Below are 24338 nucleotides of genomic sequence, written 5' to 3' on the forward strand. Positions count from 1 at the left end.
GGAGAGAATCCAAGCAGACTCCCCACTGAGCGATAGCCAGGGGCAGGGCTTGATCCCGCCACCCTGAGATCACGACCTGAGCCAAACCAAGAGCTGGAGGTTCAACCCACCGCACGACCCAGGCTCCCCTAAGTTCTCAACTTTTTAAAATAAGAGGAACCACATTTTCAAATTTCACTGTGAAAATGAAGTAGCCAGCCCGGACTATCCCCAGGGCCCTCTACTCTGGACGTGAAGGGCAATTGAAGATTTTCCACCATAATGTCCAAAAGGTTGGCGCACCTGTCATCTGGGTCAGATGCAGGTTCTCGGTAGGTACTGTGATACGAGGATTCCCGCAGGTGACCCCCACCCCCCCCACCCCCCAGGCTGGAAGCGGCCCAGCTACCCTAACGGGAGTTAAGGTTGGGAAGACTTGGTGGGTGGGAAGGTGGGCAGGCTCACGGGGACCGGAGCGGGGGTGGAGGCGTGGGATCTGGGGCGCCGGCGCGCGGTGACAGCGAGCAGCGGGAGTTCGCAGACCGGGCAGCGGGCACACCAGGCGGCCGAGGGCAGGGCGCCGGCACGCGGCGACACCGAGCAGCGGGCGCGCCAGGAAGCCAGCAGCGGGGAGGGGGACGCGCGCGCGCGCCCGGGGCGGGGCACGTTGCCCGACTCCTCCTCCGCGCCAGGCCCCGCGGCCGCGGCCTCTCCCGCGGTCACACGGGTCCCAGGAAGCCGAGCAGGAAGAGGAGGAAGCGCGGGGGCCGAGCGGCTCCCTGGGTGCGGCGGCGCGGCTCCCTCATGGAGCCCAACGTGCGCTTCTGGATCGCCGAACGTCACGTACGGCCCGGGCCCGGCGCGGCTGGGGGCGGGGTGGCCCTGGGCCCCGTGAAGTCGCCGCGAGGAGCAACCGGCTGGCCCGGGTGACCTTGGGCAGGCCACGTGGTCGCACCACCCGCCTTCCCACCTTAGACCCGGGGAGGGGACGAAGGGGAAACCCATGAGCGCGGGATGCGGACAGTCACGGCTGTTACCGTGTGTCACCTCCGCCCCAGGCCTGGCTAGCGAGGGTCGCCACAAAGTCGCCCTGCCCTGGGGAGTCAGCCCCCCCGCCCCCCGCAGGTGTGTGTCCCCTGCTGCCTGAGCTGTTCCTGAGCATCAGGTTGGAGAGGAACAGGTGCTCCCAGGAGCCCCCCAGCCTCCCAAGCTGGTAGGCTCGACCACTCAAATGACGCGGTGGTCGTGGGCTGCCGCCAAGGACAGGAAGTCGCTCCGGCCCCGCCTCCAGGCGGTGACTGGGCGGCGCTGTCCAATGGAAATGTGATGCGAGCCGTAGAGGTCATTTAAAATTTTCTAGTAACCACGTTCAAAGGGGTAAAAAGGAACAGCTGAAATTAATTTTAATAATATATTGTATTTAGCCCAACAAATATAAGATATTAACGTTTCAACACGTAATCGATATACAAATTATTAGTGAGGTATTTACATACTTTTTTTTCTAGAAAGTCTTTGAAATCTGGGTATATTTTACACATAAGGCATACTTCATTTTGGTCTGGCCACATTTCAAGGGCTCCTTAGCCACATGGGGCTAACTGGACACTATAATTCTAGGTTGTTCTCTTTCAGCCTTACCTAAAGTAGGGCCCAGACAGGTTTTCTTAGGTGGGGAAGTTGAAAGGGACAGGGAGTTCAAGCTTTCTTGGCAGAGCCAGGACTCAAAGTTGGGCGGGGGGTACCCTTGAGAGCAAATCATGCCTCCAGGTGTGATCAAGCAGCCTTTACTAAGGCATCTGAGACCCTTCTAGGTAGTTGGTTCAAGGTCATTTGTGGGTTGCGGACTAGGCCCATTTGACCCCCAAATCTGGGCTTTTAACCTTCAAGAGTAATTTGATATTGGAGTGGTTAAGAGCATAAGCTAATGAGTCCTTTCCTAGCTGGGTTTCCATGGGTATGTTCTTGAGCTTTTTCTATGCCTCTTTCCTCACCTTTAAGATCCTGGGGATGTCCTGAAGATTCCTGGAGGTGCTTCCATTAAAAGGCCCTGTAAGGGTCTCAAAATAATGCTAATTATTATTATTACCGTATCATCTCTTTTTCTGCCACCATTAACCTCTCTGGTGCTCTTCTCCCTCTTAAGTCTTTCATTCAGAGATTTCTTCAGTGGACAGAATTGCTGGATCCTATAAATTTGATCGTTTCAATTGTAAGTATTTCCTTGTTTTCTGAGATAAGACATTTTACATTTTATTCTGAAATGTGAAGACTGCGTCCCTTTGAAAGCAATTGAAACAGAATCCATATATATTATGTTTTATTCCTTCCGAATGAGCTTGTTAGATTGGAAGGTTGATAAACAAAAGCAGAGCGGTAACACCAAGGTTGGTGTTGCTGCTTCAGAAGGGATCAAAACAAGTCCCTGGTAACGGAAGACAGACAGACAAAGGTGGCCACCGACCTAGACCTAGGGTGCAGTGGGAGGGGTGCGGCAGGAAACTGGGGGAGGGTGTTGAGGGAGAGCTGGAAGGAGGAGGCAGGCAGGAAAGGCCAGACAGAGGGGACTATAAGCAAAGTCCAGGGGAGAGAGCAGGTGGTCCAGTCAGTGCGGCTTTTAATGTGGGGGAGCAGACAGCCCTTTAAGGGCCTTGTGCGTCCTTCAGATGGGAGGGGTTGCATTTGGCCTACAGGGCCAAGGTGAGGGTTGTGTTCCAGAGGGTCTCTTTGGTCAGCACGTGGCGAGTAATCAGAGGGGACCAGACGGTAGGTAAGGTGATCTGCTCAGGGGATGGCTCGGCTGTCCAAGCAGAGACAAGGGTTTGCACCAGGTGTGGCCGAGGCCTCAAGAGGAGGAGATAGTGTATCCCCAGCAGCGATCCTTCAGGGCCAGACCCAGAGGGACACTCCCTCCTTGTGCACAAGATCTTCCATGCAGCCTTGTTTGGAATAGAGAAAAACCACCTGAATTCCCATCAGTAGGGAAATAGAGAAATGTAACGTGGTATATTCATACAGTAGAACACTAATAAAAGTTAAAAGTGATGATCTAGTTATCAATGTATATACTAAGTAGAAACAGTATACGTGATGCTAAAGGGAAAGCATGTCTACAGTGTTTAATGGAAAAAGCAGGATGCGTAAAGGACAATATTTATGCAAATTATAATATAAAGACCCAGTGCTACTACTTTGTTTACAGATACATGTATTTGTATATATATATAAGTATAAAAAAGTGGACTGGAATTAATACCTTGAACTCATAGTAGTGGTTATTTCTGATAGAATGGGGAGACACGAAACGGGGTGATGGCTCCTGGGGGGAAAAAAAAAAAAGAAAAAATTGGAAGCAGATATGACCGAATGTTTACCGTTGTTAATTCTGGATAAGGGGATTATGAGTGTGTACTCATTTCATTGTCTTTTCTGTATTTAATTTCTTTTTTCTCAAATTAAGAAAAAATGAAGAGAGGAAGTAAACCTGAATGGACCAGATGTGGGAAGGAGAGAGAGGAGGGACTTCCAGGTTTCTAACTTACAAAGCCAGGCGGATGGGGGTAGCACTCACAGAGACAGCTGACCTCAGCTGTCTAGGGGCAGGGGAGGTGGCAGCCACCAGTGGGTCAAGCTGCTGGAACTCTAAATCTGGGTGACACACTGCACTGTCCTCATGGGAACTATCAGGGAGTAGAGAGCCTTGGCCATGTGTTGCATTGAAATCAGGTGTAAGTGAGCACGGGATTCCTAAATCATTTGGACAGATCTAAATCATGGTATCATTGCTTGATTTCTTTCTATCTGATTATAGGAAAAAATAGAAAAATCAAGGCAGCTATTGTTAACAAATGAAGATGCAGCCATCCGGGACTTGGAGAACCAAAGGGTATGTCTCCTGTGCTGGGTTCAAGATTGGATGTGGTTGCCTTCAGGAGATCTCTGCTTGCATGGTCTGAAATCAGGTGGAGTTTTGTCATTAGTAAACACCACCCAAGGGATCTGCTTTTCAAAACTTGGTTAGTGTTTTTAGATGTAATTAGAATTCTTTTTCATTAACCAGATTACTAGTAGGAGAAACTAGTATCAAGGAGAAAAAAAACTCCTAGGGTTTTTCTATGCTCAGATATCAGTGGGGATTCTCTGTTGCTGATCCCTGCAGCCCCATGCAAACTCCAGAATGCAGACAGGCCTCTGAGGTCAGAATCTATTTCCCATTAGAGGCAGTGTTCCAGATCAGGGTTGCACTCCTGCCCCAAGACTTAAACCAGTATTTGTTGTCTATCTTGCCGTGGATGGGGCTTTCCAGAGTCCACAAACATCACTCCCGTCAAGCAGCCTGCGGAAAGCACACATATTTATGTTGGTTTGGTTTTTTTTTTAAGAACTTGATGGGGCCTCTGGGCTCAGAGCCTGGCTCTGAGGCAGGTGCCTTGGCTAATGGCATGGCGTGTCACTTGCAAACAGCCTGCTCTTCTCTGAGCCAGGGGTAGGCTGGATTCAGGGACTCCCCTAGGGCTAAGTTAGGTGTTGGCCTTGAGCCCTCTCCAAGGTAAGAGACTAAGGATTTTGGGGGGCACTTGGGTGGCTCAGTTGATTAAGCGTCTGCCTTCAGCTCAGGTCATGGTTCCGGGGACCTGGGATCGAGCCCTGCATTGGGCTCCCTACTCCTCGGGCAGCCTGCTTCCCCCTCGCCCTCTGCCTGCTGCTCCCCCTGCTTGTGCTCTCTCTCTCTGACGAATAAATAAAATCTTTTAAAAAAGAAAGAGAGAGACTGAGGACATTTTAATGTTCTGGTTATTTTCTTTCTGTGGATCATCTTATTACTTATTGTTAGTTCATTTGTTTGTTTGATTCATTTATTTTGATTTGTTCTAGCCGCGTGACATTGAACAGTTCTGGCCTTCACTCTTAAAAAGGCAGAGTGGGAGCACCTGGGTGGCTCAGTGGGTTAAGCCTCTGCCTTCGGCTCAGGTCATGATCTCAGGGTCCTGGGAGCGAGCCCCGCATCAGGCTCTCTGCTCAGCAGGGAGCCTGCTTCCCTCTCTCTCTCTGCCTGCCTCTCTGCCTACTTGTGATCTCTCTCTCTCTCTGTCAAATAAATAAATAAAATCTTAAAAAAAAAAAAAAGGCAGTGTGAAGATGGCAGCAGAAATGAGACTGGAGTGGAGATGGGTTTTTTTTCTCTTTGCTGCCAATTTACCTTTAAAAGCCATTGCTTATTTTTTCTCTTGTTAGATAAAAGACGCCTGGAAGAGAAGTCTGGTAAGTTTCAGCCCTTTCCTAATTCTTACCCTCTGACAAAAACAAAGCCCAACGTGAGTCTAAGCTTTGTGTTTACCTTTGTGAAGTCAACAGTGCATCCTGACAGCAGCAAACTGATCCCCGTTCCTTTTCGACCTGCAGGTGAGCTGATTCTCATTTTCAGAAGTGGGTTGGGAAAACATGGTTTGTAACAGTTCAAAAAGTCTGCCTGCCTTATTATTATTATTATCTTTTCCTAGAAGGATTTCTGACAGTGAGTCTGGAAATCACAGCTTAAAAAGGATGTTTGCATCAGAGTCTGGGGTTGATAGTGGAAAAGAGCAGGTTTGGGACCTAGAGCTGTGTCCAGTCCTATGGAAAGATTTGGGAAGTTAGGGGTGAGGGCACAGGCCTGGGTGTGGAACTTGCTTTGCTCTGTCATCTCCGAAGAAACACACAATCATTTCGTTGATGGTTCCAGAACTTGTAACTCAAAAGTGTTTTGGACTCTGCGTAGTATTCTCTCTCCTTGTATGTTAACTATCATGAGGGGAATAAAACCCATGATTGTACAGGGCCCCTTTAACTATAAAATTCTCTCTGTTATAAACAAGAAACTGGAAACGACATGAATATCCAACAATTCAGACTGTAGTTAATCCATTAAAAAGACTGAGGTACCGGGGCGCCTGGGTGGCTCAGTGGGTTAAAGCCTCTGCCTTCAGCTCAGGTCATGATCTCAGGGTCCTGGGATCAAGCCCCGCATGGGGCTCTCCGCTCAGCAGGGAGCCTGCTTCCCCCCCCCCCCCCGCCGCTGCCTGCCTCTCTGCCTGCTTATGATCTCTCTCTGTCAGATAAATAAATAAAAAATCTTAAAAAAAAAAAAAAAGAAAGAAAAGAATACGTTTTAAAAACGACTGAGGTACCTCCTGTGTGCTAGTGTGGGAGAATGGCTCTTAGGGGCTCCTGGGTGGCTCAGTGGGTTGAAGCCTCTGCCTTCGGCTCAGGTCATGATCTCAGGGTTCTGGGGTCGAGCCCCACAACGGGCTCTCTGCTCAGCGGGGAGCCTGCTTCCTCCCCTCTCTCTGCCTGCCTCCCTGCATACTTGTGATCTCTGTCTGTCAAAGAAATACATTAAAAAAAAAAAGAATGGGTCTTAATACTAGGAACTAGTATTAAGGAGGAAAAAGGCAAAGTATAAAACAGCATATAGTAATCCTCTGTGTGTGAATAAGTTCTATGGGCAGAAGAGAGCGTGCAAGTTTGCATCTGTCCTGATAGATGTTGTGAAGGAAAAACCCTTGCTCCTCCTCTCCATGCTTCACTTTTTTTTTTTTTTAAGCCTATCCATGTGAGTTGGCATTCTTTTAAGTAATCTCTACACCCAACATGGGGCTCAAACTCATGACCCCTGAGATGGAGAGTTGCATGTTCTACCAGCTGAGCCCACCAGGCGCCCCCGAGGTTTCACTTCTGATACCCGATGTGCAGGCTTTCCCTACAGCCTTCAATTCTGCAGCACCCGCGGCATGTCCTACAGTTTTCACTCTTTTCACTCTGATCCTCTTGACCTGGCGGCAGCAGGAGACCCCACGAGTGACGGGCTCAGTCCCACAAGACCACCCTGCCTTCAGATGCCAATTGAAAGTCCAGATTCTCACCTGGACGTCTGAGCAACGCTCTGTAGGTTGGAGTTTCCCACACCTCCCTCCTTGGGTTTGAACTTGCTGGTATGGCTCGCGGAACTCAAGAAGATGGTTTCCTTACTAGGTTCTCCGTTTATTAAGAAAGGGAACGGATGGAAGAGACGCATGCGCAGGGCTTTGAGGGTGGGGCTGGGGAGGGCGGGGCGTCCACACCCTCTCCAGCTCCCGCACGTGCTCAGCAAACCAGAAGGGCCGCCGCTGCAAGGAGGGAGACCCTGTTAGTATGGCAGACGAAATCCCAGGCCACTGTGACTAGCCCTGCCTCCAGCCCCTTCCGCCTCCCTGGAGGTGGAGGCAGCAGGTGGGACTGAGAGATCCAAGCCCCTCTTTTCCCCACCCACCCCTTCCCCTAGCAACCAGCCCCCTCCTAAAGGGCTTTCCAAACATCCCCTTATTAACATCAACTCAAGTGAGGTGGAAAGGGGCTGTTAGGGTTAAAAAAACACCCATTTCACCTTTTTTTTTCTTTTAAGATTTTATTTATTTATTTGACACAGAGAGAGAGAGAGATCACAAGGAGGCAGAGAGGCAGGCACGGAGAGGGGTTGGGGGAAACAGGCTCCCTGCTGAGCAGAGCCCAATGTGGGGCTCGATCCCAGGACCCTGAGATCATGACCTGAGCCAAAGGCAGAGGCTTTAACCCACTGAGCCACCCAGGCGCCCTCCATTTCACCTTTTTATTGCTATCTTCAGGAAATTCCAAGGGTTTTAGGATCTCTGTGCTAGGAACAGGCATGAAGAGCAAATCCAGGTTTCTTCTCATAAATGACGGCATCACGAGTATGCTCGGTTCACCGTGAAGGATGAATAGGTTAACACCTTTCGCCTCCAGTGAGAAGGACTGGGAAGGTCAGGGGGGGCCTCCTTAGGTCTTTCTGGATGGTGCTGACTGAAATGCTTGCCTTACGCACATGGTTATTATTAGGAAAAATAAAAGAATGAGTAAATAGACCGTCCTTTGGTGCCCATGCCTTCAGGGTACTAGAGGGCAGGTTCTCGGGTGGGCGGTGCCCCTTTCTGGCCTCCTCTCTCGGCCTGGGCAGCGGGGGGCACTGACCCTCTTCTCTTCTTTGCCAGCTTTCCTACCTTTCACGGCGCCCATGGTGAGTCGGCTTGACACCCCAGGTGCAGGCGGACGTCCCTCATCTCCTAACCTCTGTGGTTTGTGTCCTCCTGCTCTGGACCCCTGTCCCACCACAGCCTGGTAGATGGCTGTGGGCCTCCCGTCTCTGACCCGCGTCTGCTACTCACGTGACTTCACCCCGCCTGCGCGCTTCCCTAGTCAGGCGCCCCAGCCTGTGCAAGGTCCCAGTGCCATAAGGTGATCCTTTCTCTGGATGCCTGGTGTGCACAGAGCACTCCCGAGGAGATGGAGGACAGGCTCCCTGCCTCCAGCACACGTTATTGTCCGTTCCCTTCTCTCCCGTGACCCGTAGCCCCCGTACTTACCCTCACTTGGGATCTGTCCCACCCGGACTCTCACGAGGTGCTCTCACAAAGGGACCGCCTTCCTCGGTCACTTCTTCCACACCTGCCCTGTGGCTGTGTCCACTTGGGAGTGCGTACTCCCCAGCTGCCCCATCCTGTAGCATCGCACAGCTTGGAAGCCGGGACCACTGTGAGACGCCCCCAGGTGTCCTCAGTGTCCTGTAGGTGTTCACTGAGCATCCCTCGCCACCGCCTGGCCCCCTCCTCATCCCAGCTCCTGGCGGGAGGGGGGGTGGGGAGGGCTCAGTGCAGCGTCTTCCCTGCGAAGTTCTTTGTCCCCTGGAGAGCTCTCCCTCCCCCCAAACACTTAAACTCCGCTTTATTTTCTTAAAAGGTATTTTTCTCGATGCTGTCGGTAAAAAGTCTGAAGTCTCTGATTTTACCTCAGGTAAAAACTATTTCTATTTCGTGATTCCTGCATTCTTCTGTGCTCAAACGATCGTGGTGCGTGATCTGTGTGCCTCTGTCTTTCTGCAGGTTTCCTTCTATACCTACACTACGACGTTCAACATGGTCAATGGAAATGCAAGTTACGTGAGTATTACGAGGCCCAGGGGATAGGCAATTCTGTGTTGTTTCTTTTAGAGTTTGTTTGTTTTAATAATCTTTCCTGGGTAAAACCTTGGTGTTTGCTGAATACTTACTTTTGTTTCTTCCTTAGAATCGTCGCCTGTATGAGAGTCTGTTACTAGGGACAGGAGTGATTGCCTCTTCCTCCTTTTTTGGAGTGAGTATTTTAAAAATCTGTCAAATCTGTTTCATTCCTCAGATCAAACGGACCTATTCTGAATTACAGATTTGTTTCAACTTAAACAATTTAGAAAGTATGGCTAAGAGGCTCCTGGGTGGCTCAGTCAGTTAAACGTCTGCCTTCGGCTCAGGTCATGATCCTGGGGTGCTGGGACCAGGTCCCACGTCAGGCTCCCTGCTCAGCCGGGTGTCTGCTTTTCCCTCTCCCTCTGCCCATTGCTCTCCCTGCTTGTGTGCTCTCTCTGTCAAATAAATAAATAAAATCTTTTTAAAAAGAAAGGAAGAAGGAAAGTATGGCTAAGACCTAAGAAGGGAAGTGGTCACCTGTCATCCCGTCACCCCCTGAATAAGCATATGAGTACCCCAAGTTTCTAGGCATATAGTCAGTACTCTTACCTTTTTTAAAAATTTACTTAAGAAAAAAAAATTTACTTAAGCTACATAAACATGTTATACATGTTCTGTATTGCTTTGGATATCAGGATACTGTGTTGGTTAAAAGTATATACATTAGAGTCAGATAAGCTTGGGCTGGCCTCAAGGCTCAAATTCTTAGCAGCTCAGAGACTCTGGACAAGTTACCTCCCTAAGCCTCCGTGTGTTCCGCTGATAATCAGGTGAACACCTCAGTGTTACAAGAATTAGAAAATTCAGGGGCGCCTGGGTGGCTCAGTGGGTTAAAGCCTCTGCCTTCAGCTCAGGTCATGATCTCAGGGTCCTGGGATCGAGCCCTGCATCGGGCTCTCCGCTCAGTGGGGAGCCTGCTTCCCCACTCCTCTCTCTCTCTGCCTGCCTCTATGCCTACTTGTGATCTCTATCTGTCAAATAAATAAATAAAATCTTTAAAAAAAAAAAAAGAATTAAAAAATGCATGGAGAGCACTTGCGGTGGCCCGAGCTGGGATAGGAGCTAGGTCGATGCCAACTCTGTGCTACTGAGTGTGTTCAGCTGACTCTTTGGTCCTGTGCAATAATAGTTTTTCTCTCTTCTTTTTCTAGTTATTTCCTGTTTTGTTCCAGATGCGGGTGAATCACGTTTTGTTGAAAAGAGCCCTTCCCATCATCGTTCTCAGTAAGCAGGAAGCACGTGATCTCCGTGCCCTTTGAGCCTTCCTACACCTTAAGGGACAGCCTGGTCCCTTGGCCACATGGTGACTGATGACAGCTGCTGCTTGCAGCTTCCTGGGGCCTCCAGGCCCAAGTTGGGTCCTTGGTTTGAGAAGTGACACTTGCTCTGAGGCTGTGTTTTCCACTGTCAAAGGATGAACACACACCCAGGAGCACAGATTCACCCTAAAGACAGTGCCAGCCCTCTGCGTGTTCAGTTTCACTTTGTCCTGCCAAAAACGTGTGGGTAGCAGTGTCATTCCTCCATTTCCAGATGGGGAGGCAGGAGGGACTTTAAGGAACTGTCCTAGGGTCATACACGGAGGAGTGGGTGGCCTAGGGGGCTCCAACCCGGTGGGCTGACTCCAGTGGAAGTGACGGAGATATTAACCAACGGTTTGAAGTTTGCCAGCCCGCAGGTTCACTGACTCACACCCCAGATTTGAGTTTGAAAATTGTAACGGTTTGAAGAGTTGGCAGAATGATCTCAATGGTAAAATTGGGGAAACTGTTACAGAAACCTAGTCAGACCAGCTACAGCACAAAAGGGGGCCATATTTCAAGGACCAGGGATATGACCTGGAATCCTGTCAGGGGGCTGGACTGGACCTGCAGGGGTGCCAGAGCCTGGGTCGTGGTCAGGACCCCAGAGTGGGAGGCCAGCGGTTCTGACCCAGCTCCAAAGCCCCGGGACAGAGCATAGTTGGCCACCTCGTGACCACTTGAGGGGTGGGGAAGCATGGCCATCAGAGAAAGACGCTTGACACCAGAGAGGATGTTCCTCCGCTGGAGCAAACTCACCCTCCACGGTGCATTTTCTTCTTCACACCCACAGCCCACGTCAGTGGAATGAATGTTGTTGCCACCCGAAGTCTGGAGCCCATTCGAGGCATTGAAGTCATGGACAAAGAAGGCAATGTCATGGGCTATTCCAGAAAAGCCGGGACAAAGGTAGGAGGACGCCATGGATCCCTAGTTGGCTTGCCTTTTGGCTAGAGCATGGAGTTGTCTGTCTGAGAGCTGGGAACAAAGTCATGTCTCCCTTCAATCCTGCCTTATCCTTTTTTCCCACGTGTGGAGGGAGTGGTTTTACATTTTGCACCACGATGTTTAACAGATGATGCGCTAGTCTGGGTTTCCAGAGAAACAGAACCAATAGGATGTGATTGATTGATTGATTGGTTGGTTATAATTGGCTCACCCAGTTGTAGGGCTTGTAGGCTAGTCAAGTGTCAGCCTCGGCGGCAGGGGCTAGAAACGCGCCAACTCCCGGCAGCTAGAAACGCAGGAGCCTGTGCTGTTGTCTTCAGGCAGGTTTTCTTCTTTGGGAGAACCTTCTAGATTTTGCTCTCAAGGCTTTCCAGCTGATGAAACGAGGCCCAGTCACACTATGGAAGGTAATCTTATTTAAAGTTAACGGACTATAGATGTTAGCCACATCTACGCAGCGGCACGACAGTATGGCTGACCGCCACCGACGGGTCCCCGCCAGACGCTGGGCCGCTCTCCAAGGGTGAGGTCCTGTTCTTCCAGCTGAGCATCTGGCCCGCGGGATGCTCTGTGCTCATGGAAGTCGGTGGACCCCCTCTCTGGGTTTAAGAGAAACGTTTCTTTTCCACCTCACAGCAGATTTTCTTATAGTCTTCATCTTGAAGGACCAATTTGCTCTCAAAGAGTGGCCTGCAGCGCCCGGGCGGCTCAGTCAGTGAAGCGTCTGCCTAGGGCTCGGGTCATGATCCCAGGACCCAGGGGTCGAGCCTCGCTCGAGTCAGGCTTTCTACATGGCTGGGAGCCTGTTTCTCCCCTTCTGTCTCCCTCTGCCTCTCCCCCTGCTTGTGCACGTGCTGTTTCTCAAATAAATAAACAAAATCTTAAAGAAAAAAGGCCTAAAGAAATTCAGTGCTCTGACCAGAACGCCTCTAACAGGCCTCAATTTTTAATAAGATTTATTATTAACTCTTTTATTCTTTTGATCAATTCAGCACAGTGTCTTCTGTGTACATTCAGCTCAGAGAAACTGGGATGGCCTAGGGTAGTCTCATCTTGGCTGTGGACTTTTTTAAAAATACCTTTTTAGCAGGTGAGTTTTGGTGGTTTTTTTTGGTCTCCATGAAGTGATGTTAGCTAAAGAATGGAATTTGAGGCAGTTGTTTGCAAATGGCATGAGGAACAGCACGGAACAGCCCAGTGCAAAATGAAGGGAACAGCTTCTCATGGTGTCTGCATCTGAGGGGCCCCCTGTCGGGACATCTCCTGCCCCCTGTGTTGGCAGAAGAGGAGGTCAGAAAAGATGGCTGCTCGTTCAGTCAGTCAGTACATCATTGTTCACCTCACAGAGCACATTCCTCTAAACCCTATCTGCAAGTCACAAAGCTGGATCATAAACCATGAGATACGTGCACCAGATTCCTGCCAGCCCATGCAGTGGCATGTCTGAAAATAGTGGCTACTTTCCTAAACGAATTACAGTAGAAACACGGTAATTACAGGTAACAAGGGGAGAAGTGGCTGCCAAAAATAAAAACCTCGCTTTTGAAATAAAGGTTTTGTGCCTAAGAGCCACCCCAATGAGATGTTTTTATTGAGATATAATTAACATGCAATAAAATTCATCCGTTGTGAGAGTCTGGTTTGATGAATTTTAGTAAATGTAAGCAGTGATGCAGTTATCACCACAGTCCAAATTTAGAACATACTCATCCTAAAAATTTCCCTCGTGCCCACTGAGTCACTCCCTTTTCCCAGCCCCAGAGAAATGCTGATCTGCTGTATGTCTTCATACTTTTGACTCTGCAGAACTTGCATGTAAGTGGCTTGTACAAGTGTTTTTGGTGCCTGACTCTTCACTCTGGAGATCGGTGTACCCACCAACAATCTGTTGCTTTTTTTCTGGCGAGCAGCCTCGCATGGGTGGCTGTACCGACCGCATCTGCAGATCCCTTCCCCAGGCAGTGGGTGTCTGCACTGTGTCCAGTCTGGGGCTGTTCTCAGCGTGCGCGGGTCTTTATGTGGACGTCTGTTTGTGTTTCTCCGTGGTTCCCTTTACCTGCAGGGCGTTAGAGCTGCTATAAACTGTGCACACAGCTGAGGAGAAGAGTGAGAGCACCTGTTAAATCTGCGACTTGCCCTTGTGCGCCACGCACCGCCAGGTGCTGCGCTAGGCTCACCTTGGCCACGCCCTCAGCCGCAGGTGCTCAGCCTCCCAGGAGAGGCAGGTGGCCTCATGCCCCAGGAGCTGTGTGGATGTCTAGCCCGGATATCTAGTCCATCTCTCCGGGAAAAACTTCATTTTCTGCATGAAGGCCAATTTAGGATAAAAGGAAGATTTGATGCTCTGCCCTTTTTTTTTTTTTCCTGTTTTACGTCTGTCTTCCTCTGAAGAAGAGTCTGCAACTGTGCGTGAGCATAAGCATTCTTTGATCATTCCCGTCACCAAACAGCCTATGGTCTTTAGCTAAAATTTCAGAAACTACGCAACCAGCAGTACCTGATTGTAGTGGGGCACCTTTGACCAGATTTCAGGAGCCGATCCATGCTGTTTTCCCTGGACTGGCCTTGGAAGCCACTCTGCTGCAAAGTGTTCCAGGCCTCCCGGTGCCCCTCAGGACGGGTGTCCAGTTCGCACACAAGCGGACAGTCCCACTGACGTTGAAACACACCACCCTCAGCAGCCGCTTTTCTGTTCCTGAAGTAGAGTGGTTTTATTTTATATTCCTGAAAGTTTATTTATTTTAAGGATTTTATTCATTTATTTGAGAGAGAAGGAGAGAGTAGGAGCAGTGGGGGTTGGGTGGCAGAGGGAGTGGGAGAAGCAGACTCCCCGCTGAGGAGGGAGCCGGTTGCAGGGCTCAATCCCAGGGCCCAGAGATCATGACCTGAGCAGAAGACAGATGCTTAACCCAGTGATTGAAAGGAAAACATGCGGTAGTCCTCAGTGACAAACCCAGCCTTCCCAGCAAGGGGACGATTTTTCTATAGGTTGGCTTTGCTTGTACTTAGTGAGTATTGTACTGGGCAGTTGGAGGACCTAAGGGGAGACCACAGTGGAGTCGGTGGGAAGTAAATCCTCTTTTTTTTTTTTTTCTTTAAGATTTTATTTATTTATTTGACAGAGATCACAAGTAGGCAGAGAGGCAGGCAGAGAGAGAGGAGGAAGAAGGCTCCCTGCCGAGCAGAGAGCCCGATGCGGGGCTCGATCCCAGGACCCTGAGATCATGACCTGAGCTGAAGGCAGAGGCTTTAACCCACTGAGCCACACAGGTGCCCTGGGAAGTAGATCCTGGCACCAACCCCCACCGTCCTCTAGCTCTGTACAGGGAGGGCTGACTCTGCCGTTCTGCATGTGCAATATTTTCCTAAGTGAGACAGGAGAGCCACTGTTTATTCATCTCTGTCTTGAGTTGCAGGATCCCTGGCAGTGGTCTCACTCCATGTGCTAAGGTGTTTCCTTTCCATTTCCGCTAGGCCGTTAAAGATACAGCGACATCCAGGATAGTACTGTTCGGGACCACCGCTTTCATCCCTGAAGTCTTCTCACACTTTTTTGTAAGGTAAGAGGCACACTCACCTCGCCAGGTAGGAATAAACATTCGACGCTCAAAATCCTTATAAAACTTGTCAAACACTGAACCTGGTGGGAGGGACGGGAAGAAGTTTGTTCAGTCATCTTCCTGCTGAACTCTCTTCATCACAGCTGATGGTTCCACAGCACGGAAACCAGATGTGCACATTCCTTAACCCTGGTGTCTCACCCAGGCCCTGTCCTCGGTTAGTTTTGTGTTCCCCGGGCATGTCCCAGCACCTACGAGGCACGGTCTTGAAAGCCGAGCTGAGGTGATTCGCAGGATGTCCCGGCTCCCATGTGCTGGGAGGATTGCTGAAGCCTGTCTTCCCCCTGCACGGCAAGCAGGTGTTAAGTTAGCCTGAGTGGCCCAGAGTCAGTGGACCATCATCCCTTTTGAGAAGCAAGAAATGGCCTCTCCGGAGGAAGGCCTGGGGACCAGCCAGTGTGAGAAACCCAATGTGCAGTAGTGTAGGCCAGAAGGCAGATGTGTTGGTTTAGATCCTGGCTGCGGGCAGGGGACCTGTGTAGCCTGTGGCCGCCGAGCAGAAGCTCTGCTCCTCCCTCGTCTCCATGCTGTGAGCTCCCTCCCACTGGCTGCTTCGTGTTGCTGAGGGACGTGGCTGCCCACACCTCCCGGCTCATGTCCTCCAAGCGTCCTGCCGAGGGGTGAAAACCACAGCGGACCCCAGGGAAGGCAGAGAATGTCTTCCCCTCAGGTCCCAGACTCCCAGGGAAGGAGTCCGTTGGCCCAGATGGGGTCACCTGACCAGCCCCCTCTGTCCAGCGTGGCGCGCTAGGAAGCCTTCCTTACGACCGCGTCAGGAGCGCATTTTTGAGATGTAGGCACGTGCTGCTTGGAGCCAAGTGTCTCCGTGGCCTATCGGCTGGATGGGGTAGAGACTTCTGCTGGCCTAGGCTCTTCCTGGACCCCTCTGGTTGGGTCAGAGCCAGGGTGCCTGCAGAAGCCGGGGCCCTCCAGTCTGTCCTTTAGACCCCCATCGTGGCACCAGCTACCTGGGGGCAGAGATGGTGGTTGTTTCCCAGTGGCCCCCACAGCCACGAGAGTATCCACGCCAGAGTGACCTCGGTGCCCCTTCTGACTCAGCCCTTTCATCCTGCGTGTGAAGAAACCCCAGGCTCAGAAAGGGGAAGTGACTCACCCGACACCACCTGGTCTGTCCATGCAGACCCCCGCCGGACCCAGGACCCTGGGTCTCTGACTCCCGGGGCTGGGGTTCTCTTCCTGCACTGTCTCTCGTGTCCTCAGAGGTCAGGGTCAGAATGTCCCAGCCGTGTCAGCAGAGCCCAGCGTCTAGAATCTGGCCTCTTACTCTTGAGCTGGTCAGTGGCCATGTCCTTGTTTGTGTGAACGGAGGGATGATGACACAAACCTCACGGGGTCGTGGGGGATCAAACAGATTGCAATGCCCGTGACGTGCTTGACCACGGGCTTGACGCAAATCGAGCAGTCCGTCAGTGCTGCCTCTTCGTGGGTGAGTGGGAACCGAGGCATGGGCCACAGCTGCACGCAAGACCATCCAAGCCAGGGGCCAGTCCCCCAAAAAAGCCTGTTAACCTTGTCTCTTACAGGACCCAGTTTTTCCGGCAGTATCCATGGTCATTATGGACCTTCAAGCTGTCTTGTACTGTCTTAGTGATGGGACTGATGGTGCCACTTTCTTTTAGTCTATTCCCACAAATAGGACGGGTAAGTGCCCCCATTCAAATTTCTTTCAAAAAAAAAAAAAAAGAAAATCAAATCAAACAAAAATACCCCAAAACCTTTTTCTTCTCCTTGTCAGAAGAATAAGATAAATCTAAAAAATCTGCAAAGTATAAAAAGTATAAAAGTAACTTTATTTAATCCTGTCCCTCCGATCACTCGTGCAATTTTGGATTCTGTTTTTCCTAGTGGTGTATCAGAAGCATTTTTCTGGGACGTTTAAAACACCTTTGGGATAGTTTCCGTAATCATAATGTTCCATAGTGAAGTCCCATCCAGTGGGGCTTTCTGCAGCGACAGAAATGTTTCATCTGTGTGCTCATACGACAGCCACTAGCCACTGTGGCTCTGTGGCTGTTGAGCACCTGTCATGTGGCCAACATGGTTGGGGAGCTGAATTTTTTTTTTTTAAAGATTTTATTTTTTATTATTTATTTGACAGACAGAGATCACAAGTAGGCAGTGAGGCAGGCAGAGAGAGAGAGAGAGAGAGGAGGAAGCAGGCTCCCCGCTGAGCAGAGAGCCCGATGTGGGGCTCGATCCCAGGACCCTGGGATCATGACCTGAGCCGAAGGCAGAGGCTTTAACCCACTGAGCCACCCAGGTGCCCCGAGGAGCTGAATTTTTATTCTGATTTGATTTTAAGTTGTGTCCCCACGTGCCACTAGTGGCTACTGGGTTAGCGCAGTTCTGTCGACTGGGATATACTCTAATTTATGGTGAGTTAGATGACCTGGATTCAGAGTCCCAGCTCCTCCATGACTGTGGTCAATTTGCTGAAAGTCTCTGAGACTCGATTTCCATATCTGTTAAGGAGAATGGAAGAGAGTAGCATCTCTGAAAGGGTTGTTGCTGGTGTTGCGGACATTCCTGATGTAATAGATGTTACTGATTTCTGGCATTTCTGAGCTGGAAATTTCAAATGCCTGTTTCTGTCACTGAAGTTAAAAATCAGTGATGCCTTCAAAAATATTTAAATTTCTGCAGTGAAAAAAAAAAAAATTTCTGCAGTGAGCTTGTTCCAAACCCAAATTTTGTTATTTTAGGCTCACAGAATCATTAATTCGGGCAATTGAGCCAGCCTATAACAGAGAAACTTGAAGCTACCATAGATGTCTGCTCTCCTCACTCTAAGGGTGCTAAGGGATGGGATGGGGTGGGCAGCTTCTCATTAAAATAAAATGTTAGAGAATATTCTTACTCTTTACAGGCCCATCTGTTAGAACACGGTTTGTCACAGTAAGATTGCAGTATTTGCAGATACTTACTTTGGATCGCATTGGTACTCAGAAGCAGGCAGCTGACCTGCAGGTTAGGTCATTGACAAAAGTCTTTCAGTCTTGGGGGAGTTCCTGCTGCTCTTCTTCCTCGATCTGGCTTCCCCCTGGGCTCTTGGATCCTGTCCACACACCCAGAGGGCCTCCCCTGGTGGACCAGAAGCGAGGTGCCAGGGCCAGCTGTGAGTAAACGGGGCCTTGCCCTTGAGTAGCTATGAGAAAGCAGTGGCGTGTGGCCACCAGAGGCTTTGATGTGGGGACCTGGGGAGAGGAGGAGCCACAGAGCCCAGGAATCCTAACCTGGCTGAAGTCTAAGGGAATGACGGGGCGCCTGGGTGGCTCAGTCTTTAAGCGTCTGCCTTCGGCTTGGGTCATGATCCCCACATTGGGCTCCCTGCTCAGTGGGTACCTGCTTCTCCCCCTCCCTCTCCCCCTGCTTGTGTTCCCTCTCTTGCTGTGTCTCTGTCAAATAAATAATACCTTTTTTTTTAAAGATTTTTATTTATTTATTTGACAGAGAGAGACACAACGAGAGAGGGAACAGAAGCAGAGGGAGTGGGAGAGGGAGAAGCAGGCTTCCTGCTGAGCAGGGAGCCCGAAGCGGGGCTCGATCCCAGGACTCCGGGATCATGACCTGAACCGAAGGCAGATGCTTAATGACTGAGCCACCCAGGTGCCCCAAATAAATAATATCTTAAAAAAAAAAAAAGTCCGAGGGAAGAATCTTCTGCAGAGCTCCTTTCACTGGCATGGGGGAGTCAGAGTCTTGAATCAACGAGTTTGTTGTTTGATAATTGGGTCTCTTTCTAATTGTCTTGTACATGTCATCATAGGTCGTGGGATTCGTTTTTCTGATGTTAGGAGTAACTCGGTTCCCTCCTCTGTGATAGCATTTTGGTGGCTTGTGATTGCTTTCTGTGGCTGGGGACTGAGCAGGTACAAAGTCACCCTTCTTATGGAAAGGCACACAGATGAAACATTTCCGTCACTGCAGGAAGTCCCACTGGATGTGGCATCAACTATGGAATATCTTGAAGTATTGAAACCATCAGGTTTTTTTAAATGTTCCAGAAAAACGCTCCTGATACAGTGGCCCACCAGTGGTCAGAGCAGCCCTCTCCCCCTTTACCACCCCCACTCTCCCTGGCCTCCTTGAGCCTGGCGGCCACTGGACTTCAAATGACAGGGCTGAATGGATGTGTTTGGGTCATTGGGCTGCAAGGGAGAGACTCCCTGCACACAGGTAGCCGCAGATGCAGTGGGATGGCGGGGGGACACAGACATGCACGGGGTGTATGGGCACAACAGAGGCAGCGTCAACAGTCGGGCACTGGGGGCAGTAGCAGGGGATATGACTTGTGTTTATCCAGCACCTTCTGTGTCCTGGGGACTGTGCCAGGCAGTCTCTTGTCTTCAAGACAACTTTTCAGGGTAGTTTATTCCCATTTTACAGAAGAGGAGCTTGGGGCATGGGAGATCAGAGTCCCCTGTGGGTCGTGGGGCTATGGAGGGGTGGGCTAGCTGGCGAAGGACGTCACGGGCCCTCCATGGTGATAGAACTTCGTATGGAGCCGATGACGGAGAGGTTTCAAGGGGGAATGGCTGAGTCGGGTTGTATGTTAGAAATATTGGATGCCACCCTGTCAGTGGGGCCATCCTGGAGGCTGGGAGAACAGCTGGGGGGCTGGAGACATTTCCTGTCTGGAGGTGGTGCAGGTTCGGAGTAAGTCCGTGGTAGTCGGTTAGTAGTTGAATTGGACAAGTTAGAACCTGTGAGCATTCAGATTGGGGGTGGGAGGGGAAGTGAAGAGAAAGGGATCCAGGGGGGCACCTGGATGTGTACATCAGGTGTGATGCCAGTAGCCGGGGGTGGGGGGAAGAAGGGCTCTGTATTTTTTTTTTTTTTAAGATTTTATTTATTTATTTGACAGAAATCACAAGTAAGCAGAGAGGCAGATAGAGAGAGAGGGGGGAAGCAGACTCCCTGCTGAGCAGAGAGCCCGATGCAGGCCTCGATCCCAGGACCCTGAGATCATGACCTGAGCCGAAGGCAGAGGTTTTAACCCACTGAGCCACCCAGGCGCCCAGGAAGGGCTCTGTATTAACTAGTGTTACATTCGGTTGGAACTGAGATCCAGAATAACCGTGCCCTCAACAAAGCGGAGGTTTGTTTCTCCCTTGCATAAAGTGTGGGTGTCGTGAGCCCACTGTGCAGCTGCACACACCTGTGTCTTTCCACATCAGCTTGATTCAGTCATAAAGCAAAGTTGATCACAATGATGAAGCAGGTTCAGGATTCCAAACTCACTGGCATCTTACCATGTGATGAAACTTGGCTTCTTACACGACGCACAGAGCAGGACAGAAGACAAGCCACGGCGAACGAGTAACAAGGATGTAGGAAGTGAACAAACCAAACACCAGGGCAGTTGAGATGAGGCCCGGGTTCCGTCCAGGTCAGCTCTGGGCACTCGCGGCTTCTGATGTTCAAGCGGGGAAGGATCTCGGTTCTGTTCGGAGATCAGTCCGGCAGAGCCTTTGGCGGCCAGTTGCCTTTTTTAAGTGGTCAGACATAGAGGGATCACGTTGGAAGAGTCTGACGGCTTGCTGCAAAAATTTCCCCCGTTTTAGAGAGATTTAAATGGGGGGGGTGGTGCCTGGGTGGTTCGGGTTGGTTAAGCATCTGACTCATGAGATCAAGCCCAGCACTAGGCGTGGAACCTGCTTAAGATTCTTTCCCTCTGCCCCCATCTCCCGCTCACGCGCACTCACTCTCTTAGATGAAAGGCTGGCTGGCTGGCTGGCTGGCTGGCTTCATTCGGTCTTGGACCCCTGCGGACCTCCTCTGCTTCTGCTTGTTACCAGTTCTGGGGTTTTGGCTGATGCTGGTCCCATCGATACTTCGTAGCTGGTACGTTTAGCCTTGTACCTTCAACTGCTCGCATCATTGCTTGACACAGGCTCCTGCTTGACATGAGAGACTCCATTTTGCTCTCTACAGTGAGGCAGCCAGCCAGGAAGGCAGCCAGTAAGGCAGTGAGTCCGCAGGGGTCTAATTCCTTCCAGCTCCGCAGCCATCATCCCTAGGGTTAGGCCCCATCTTCAAGGTGCAAGATGGCACCTTCCTCATCCCACGTGGCCAGGTGGCACTTCCACCTCTGGTGCATTGGCCTAGTCACGTGGCCAAGCCGTACTGCAAGGGAGGCTGAGAACTGAGGTCTTCTGGACCTATTTCAAATTCTGCTTCTGTAGAAAAGAGCAGGTGGGGCAGATGGCAGTCTGCCACAGGCTTTCGCAGAAAGGGTAACAGGTGACATGTGGAAGTGACGCTTACCTGCTAGAAAGTAAACATGACCGAAAGGCTGTGGGGTGATTAGGGAAAGAAGAGAATTGCCAGCCAAGCCAGGAAGGCTACATGGAAGAGGTAGGCTGTGGACATGGATGGATTTGAACAGGCAGAGACTGGGGAGGGAGGGCATTCCGAGTGGGGGTATAGGAGAGCTGAGGAGTCCAGTGTAGCTGGGCACATGTGGCTGAGTATGACAGGCCAGAGGCTTGGAGCCAGATGGCAGGTTCTGCGTGGCCAGGCTGAGGAAGCAGCCTCTCCTCTGAAGGCAGCAGGTGGGTCATGCAAGGTTCTCAGGGGCCCGAGTTGAGGTGAGAAATGGAGTCTGTGGGGTCATGGACATCGGGGAAGTTATGTGCTATGGTGAGTGCGGTGAAGTGTAAACCTGATGATTCGCAGACCTGAACCCCTGGGGCTAATAATACATTATATGTTAAAAAATTTAAAAATTTTTTTAAAAAAAGAAGACTGGCAGAGTGTTAATAAACCGGAGTGATGAATATGTGAGGGCCCACTATATTCTTTCTGCATTTGTTTGTAGTCACGGTTCTCCATAATGAAGTGTTTCGGAAGTTACGAGTTTTTGCCATCTACTGGACATCACTGAAAAAAGTGGGACTGGGAAACAGATGCTTTCTGAAATTTTTTTTTTAACTTCTAAGTCAAGGAAAGTTCTTCACATAAAATATGAAGAATTTGACTTTGTTTTTCAGATACAGTGCAGTGAGCTCGAAAAGGAAATTCAGTCTGTGACAGAAGAAACAGAACTCTTCTATAACAGAGGGGTGTAGGGATGCGTTTTCAGTGAATTTGTTTGGTTCCTGCTTGAACACCTTCCTCGCTGCTCGAGGTATCCGTTCGGAGAACCCTGCGGGAGGCCTGGAACCGCGGTGTCGGCGCCCACACGCTGCCTTACACTTACTTACACAGGCCACGACCGTCTCAAGGCTGGTGCCTGGGCTTTCAAGCCTGGATGGAAGAAGAGAAAGGAGAGGCTGTCCTGTCTGACCCCCAGCACGGGGCGGCAGGAGGGACGGCTGATGGAGGAGTCGGTTTTCTGGGTGTTCATCAGCCTCTGAAGGATGCTGTGAAATGACTAATAAACTTATCAAAAGTGGAGTCGTTGAAAAAATAAAGTAGGAGGGTCCACCGGGCCCAGGGCCCAGGCATTCATTCCACTGACGGCCCATCTCACGGTAAACGGGAACTTCTGGTGAGCCCGGAAGGCCTCCGAGCCCCAAAGCCATCCTGTCTTCCTCCGCAGCGTCCTGCCATTTTGGACCGCTTAGAATCTTTGCCCTCAGCCGTCCACCTCCTCTCCCCTCACTGGCGAATGACCCTGCCTCCTCCTTCACAGTGAAAACCAGGCCTGTTGGCCGGCACCAGATCTGCAGGCCTCTCGCCACCCACGCCCGGCCTTCCCTCCTCCTCGCAAGGTCAGCTGGGCCCTGGCCTCTGGGCCCCTCCCGCCTCCTGATTTCCACAGGACCTCGCTCTCCAGCTCCTCCCTCCTTCCCAGTGGCTTACGAACTACTTGAGTCACCAGACTTATTAAAAAAGCAAACAACTTTCAAGAGCCAAACTTTGTCAGAGATTATCTTCCCTCACTGTTTCCACCCCGCCTCACACTCTGCTAAAACTGCGCTCTCCTCCCGGCTCCACCCCAAGGCCCAAGCGCCCCGCTGCTGGGTGCTCAGACCCAGCCCTGGGCTTGCTCCCGGAGCCACAGGCCCAGGCCCATCCAGCCGAGCCATGCGCTCCACCACCCAGATGCCCACTTGAGACCATCTTTCCCGCCCAATCTCAGGAAATGGCACAGCCACGTAACACAGTATCGTCACCCTTACTCCTCCCCTCCCCTCAAGCCCTTTCAGTAGCTGAGCCCAAAAGTGTCAGGTCTCTAAGCCCCATTCCTCTGAGGCCCGTGCTACAACCTACCCAGTCCAACAGCGTCCCCTGCTGGCATCACTCTCATCTCCTCTGGCTCCTCCAATCCGGGCCCCAGCCTGCTCTGACAAATACTTGTGTAAAAGCCTTAGAGGGCTTCCCAGTCTATCAGTTCAAGTCCAGATTCGTTAACAGGCAGGCGAGAGCCTTTACCTTACTCAACTCTTGTCACTTCTTTTCCTCACTCTTGACCAATACCCCGTTCCTCATGGGCTAAGGTCTTTCCTTCCTGGACCTTCCTATCAGCTGTTCCCTGCCAGGCTAACTCTTGCCTATGCATCAGGTCTGACTCGGACATCACTCCTTCCAGGAAGCCTTCCAGGATTCATAGTACTGAATGCATTGCCCCTTCAATGTGCTCCCATAGCACTCATATTGTATCTGGCACTTGCCACACCACAGCAGAACAGCCTGTTTGCTGTCCCTGAGCCCCAGTAAACTGTGTGCCTGGGGCAGGAAGCGTGTCCTGTGCATCAGGGAGGCCTCAGGATCCAACACCGTGTATGGCAGAGTAGGCACCCAAACATTAGCATACTGGAAAAATGTTTCCAACATATCCTGCCCCAGATCATCAAGGACTCTATCTGTGGGGGCGCCTGGGTGGCTCAGTGGGTTAAGCCCCTGCCTTCGGCTCAGGTCATGATCCCAGCGTCCTGGGATTGAGCCCCGAGTCGGGCTCTCTGCTCAGCAGGGAGCCTGCTTCCCTTCCTCTCTCTGCCTGCCTCTCTGCCTACTTGTGATCTCTGTCTGTCAAATAAATAAATAAAATCTTTAAAAAAAAAAAAAAAAAGGACTCTATCTGTGGCTTTCAGGTAGGGTTCCCTAGGCCAGAATGATGGTTGTCTTCAAACTTCATTAAAAGGGTTTCACAACAGCCTAGAAGAACAAAAAATGTTCTACTGGGCACCTGGGTGGCTCAGTCAATTAAGCGTATGACTCTTCATCTCAGCTCAGGTCTTGATCTCAGGGTGGTGAGTTCAAGCCCCGCATTGGGCTCCATGCTGGGCGTTGAGCCTACTTAAAAAAAGAAAAGAAAAATTCTACCAGATGGCTCAGTATAGCCCTGGGTGTACACTAAACAAAATTAAAGAACAAAACATACAAAGGCCCCAGGTGGAGGCTTAGCCACTATCAGATGACAGAGTAGAAATGCTAGGGCATCTTTTCAAAGGAGAAGACACTGAAGTGCCAGACCTAGGGAGTGGGGGAGG

The 24338-nt window shown here is 50.7% G+C and overlaps 1 protein-coding gene across 2 annotated transcripts; it reads left to right on the forward strand.

Moving 5' to 3' along the window:
• Window positions 1-675: 675 nt before the first annotated feature.
• Window positions 676-23900, forward strand: SFXN4 (sideroflexin 4). Of its 2 annotated transcripts, none has more exons than XM_080822482.1 (14): window positions 676-822; window positions 2126-2191; window positions 3791-3865; window positions 5215-5241; window positions 5328-5382; window positions 8004-8029; window positions 8749-8802; window positions 8892-8948; window positions 9076-9141; window positions 10163-10235; window positions 11106-11221; window positions 14735-14820; window positions 16425-16542; window positions 21894-23900. In XM_080822482.1, exons 1-14 carry the CDS (start codon window positions 784-786, stop codon window positions 21969-21971), a joined length of 936 nt encoding a protein of 311 aa, XP_080678608.1. In that variant the 5' UTR covers window positions 676-783; the 3' UTR covers window positions 21972-23900. The 2 variants fall into 2 exon arrangements, with proteins under 2 accessions (XP_080678608.1, XP_080678607.1); XM_080822481.1 differs by lacking the exon at window positions 21894-23900 and adding an exon at window positions 20615-20810.
• The last annotated feature ends 438 nt before the right edge of the window (window positions 23901-24338 follow it).

The sequence above is a fragment of the Martes martes genome, assembly GCF_963455335.1.
Source record: "Martes martes genome assembly, chromosome: 14".
NCBI lineage: Eukaryota > Metazoa > Chordata > Mammalia > Carnivora > Mustelidae > Martes > Martes martes.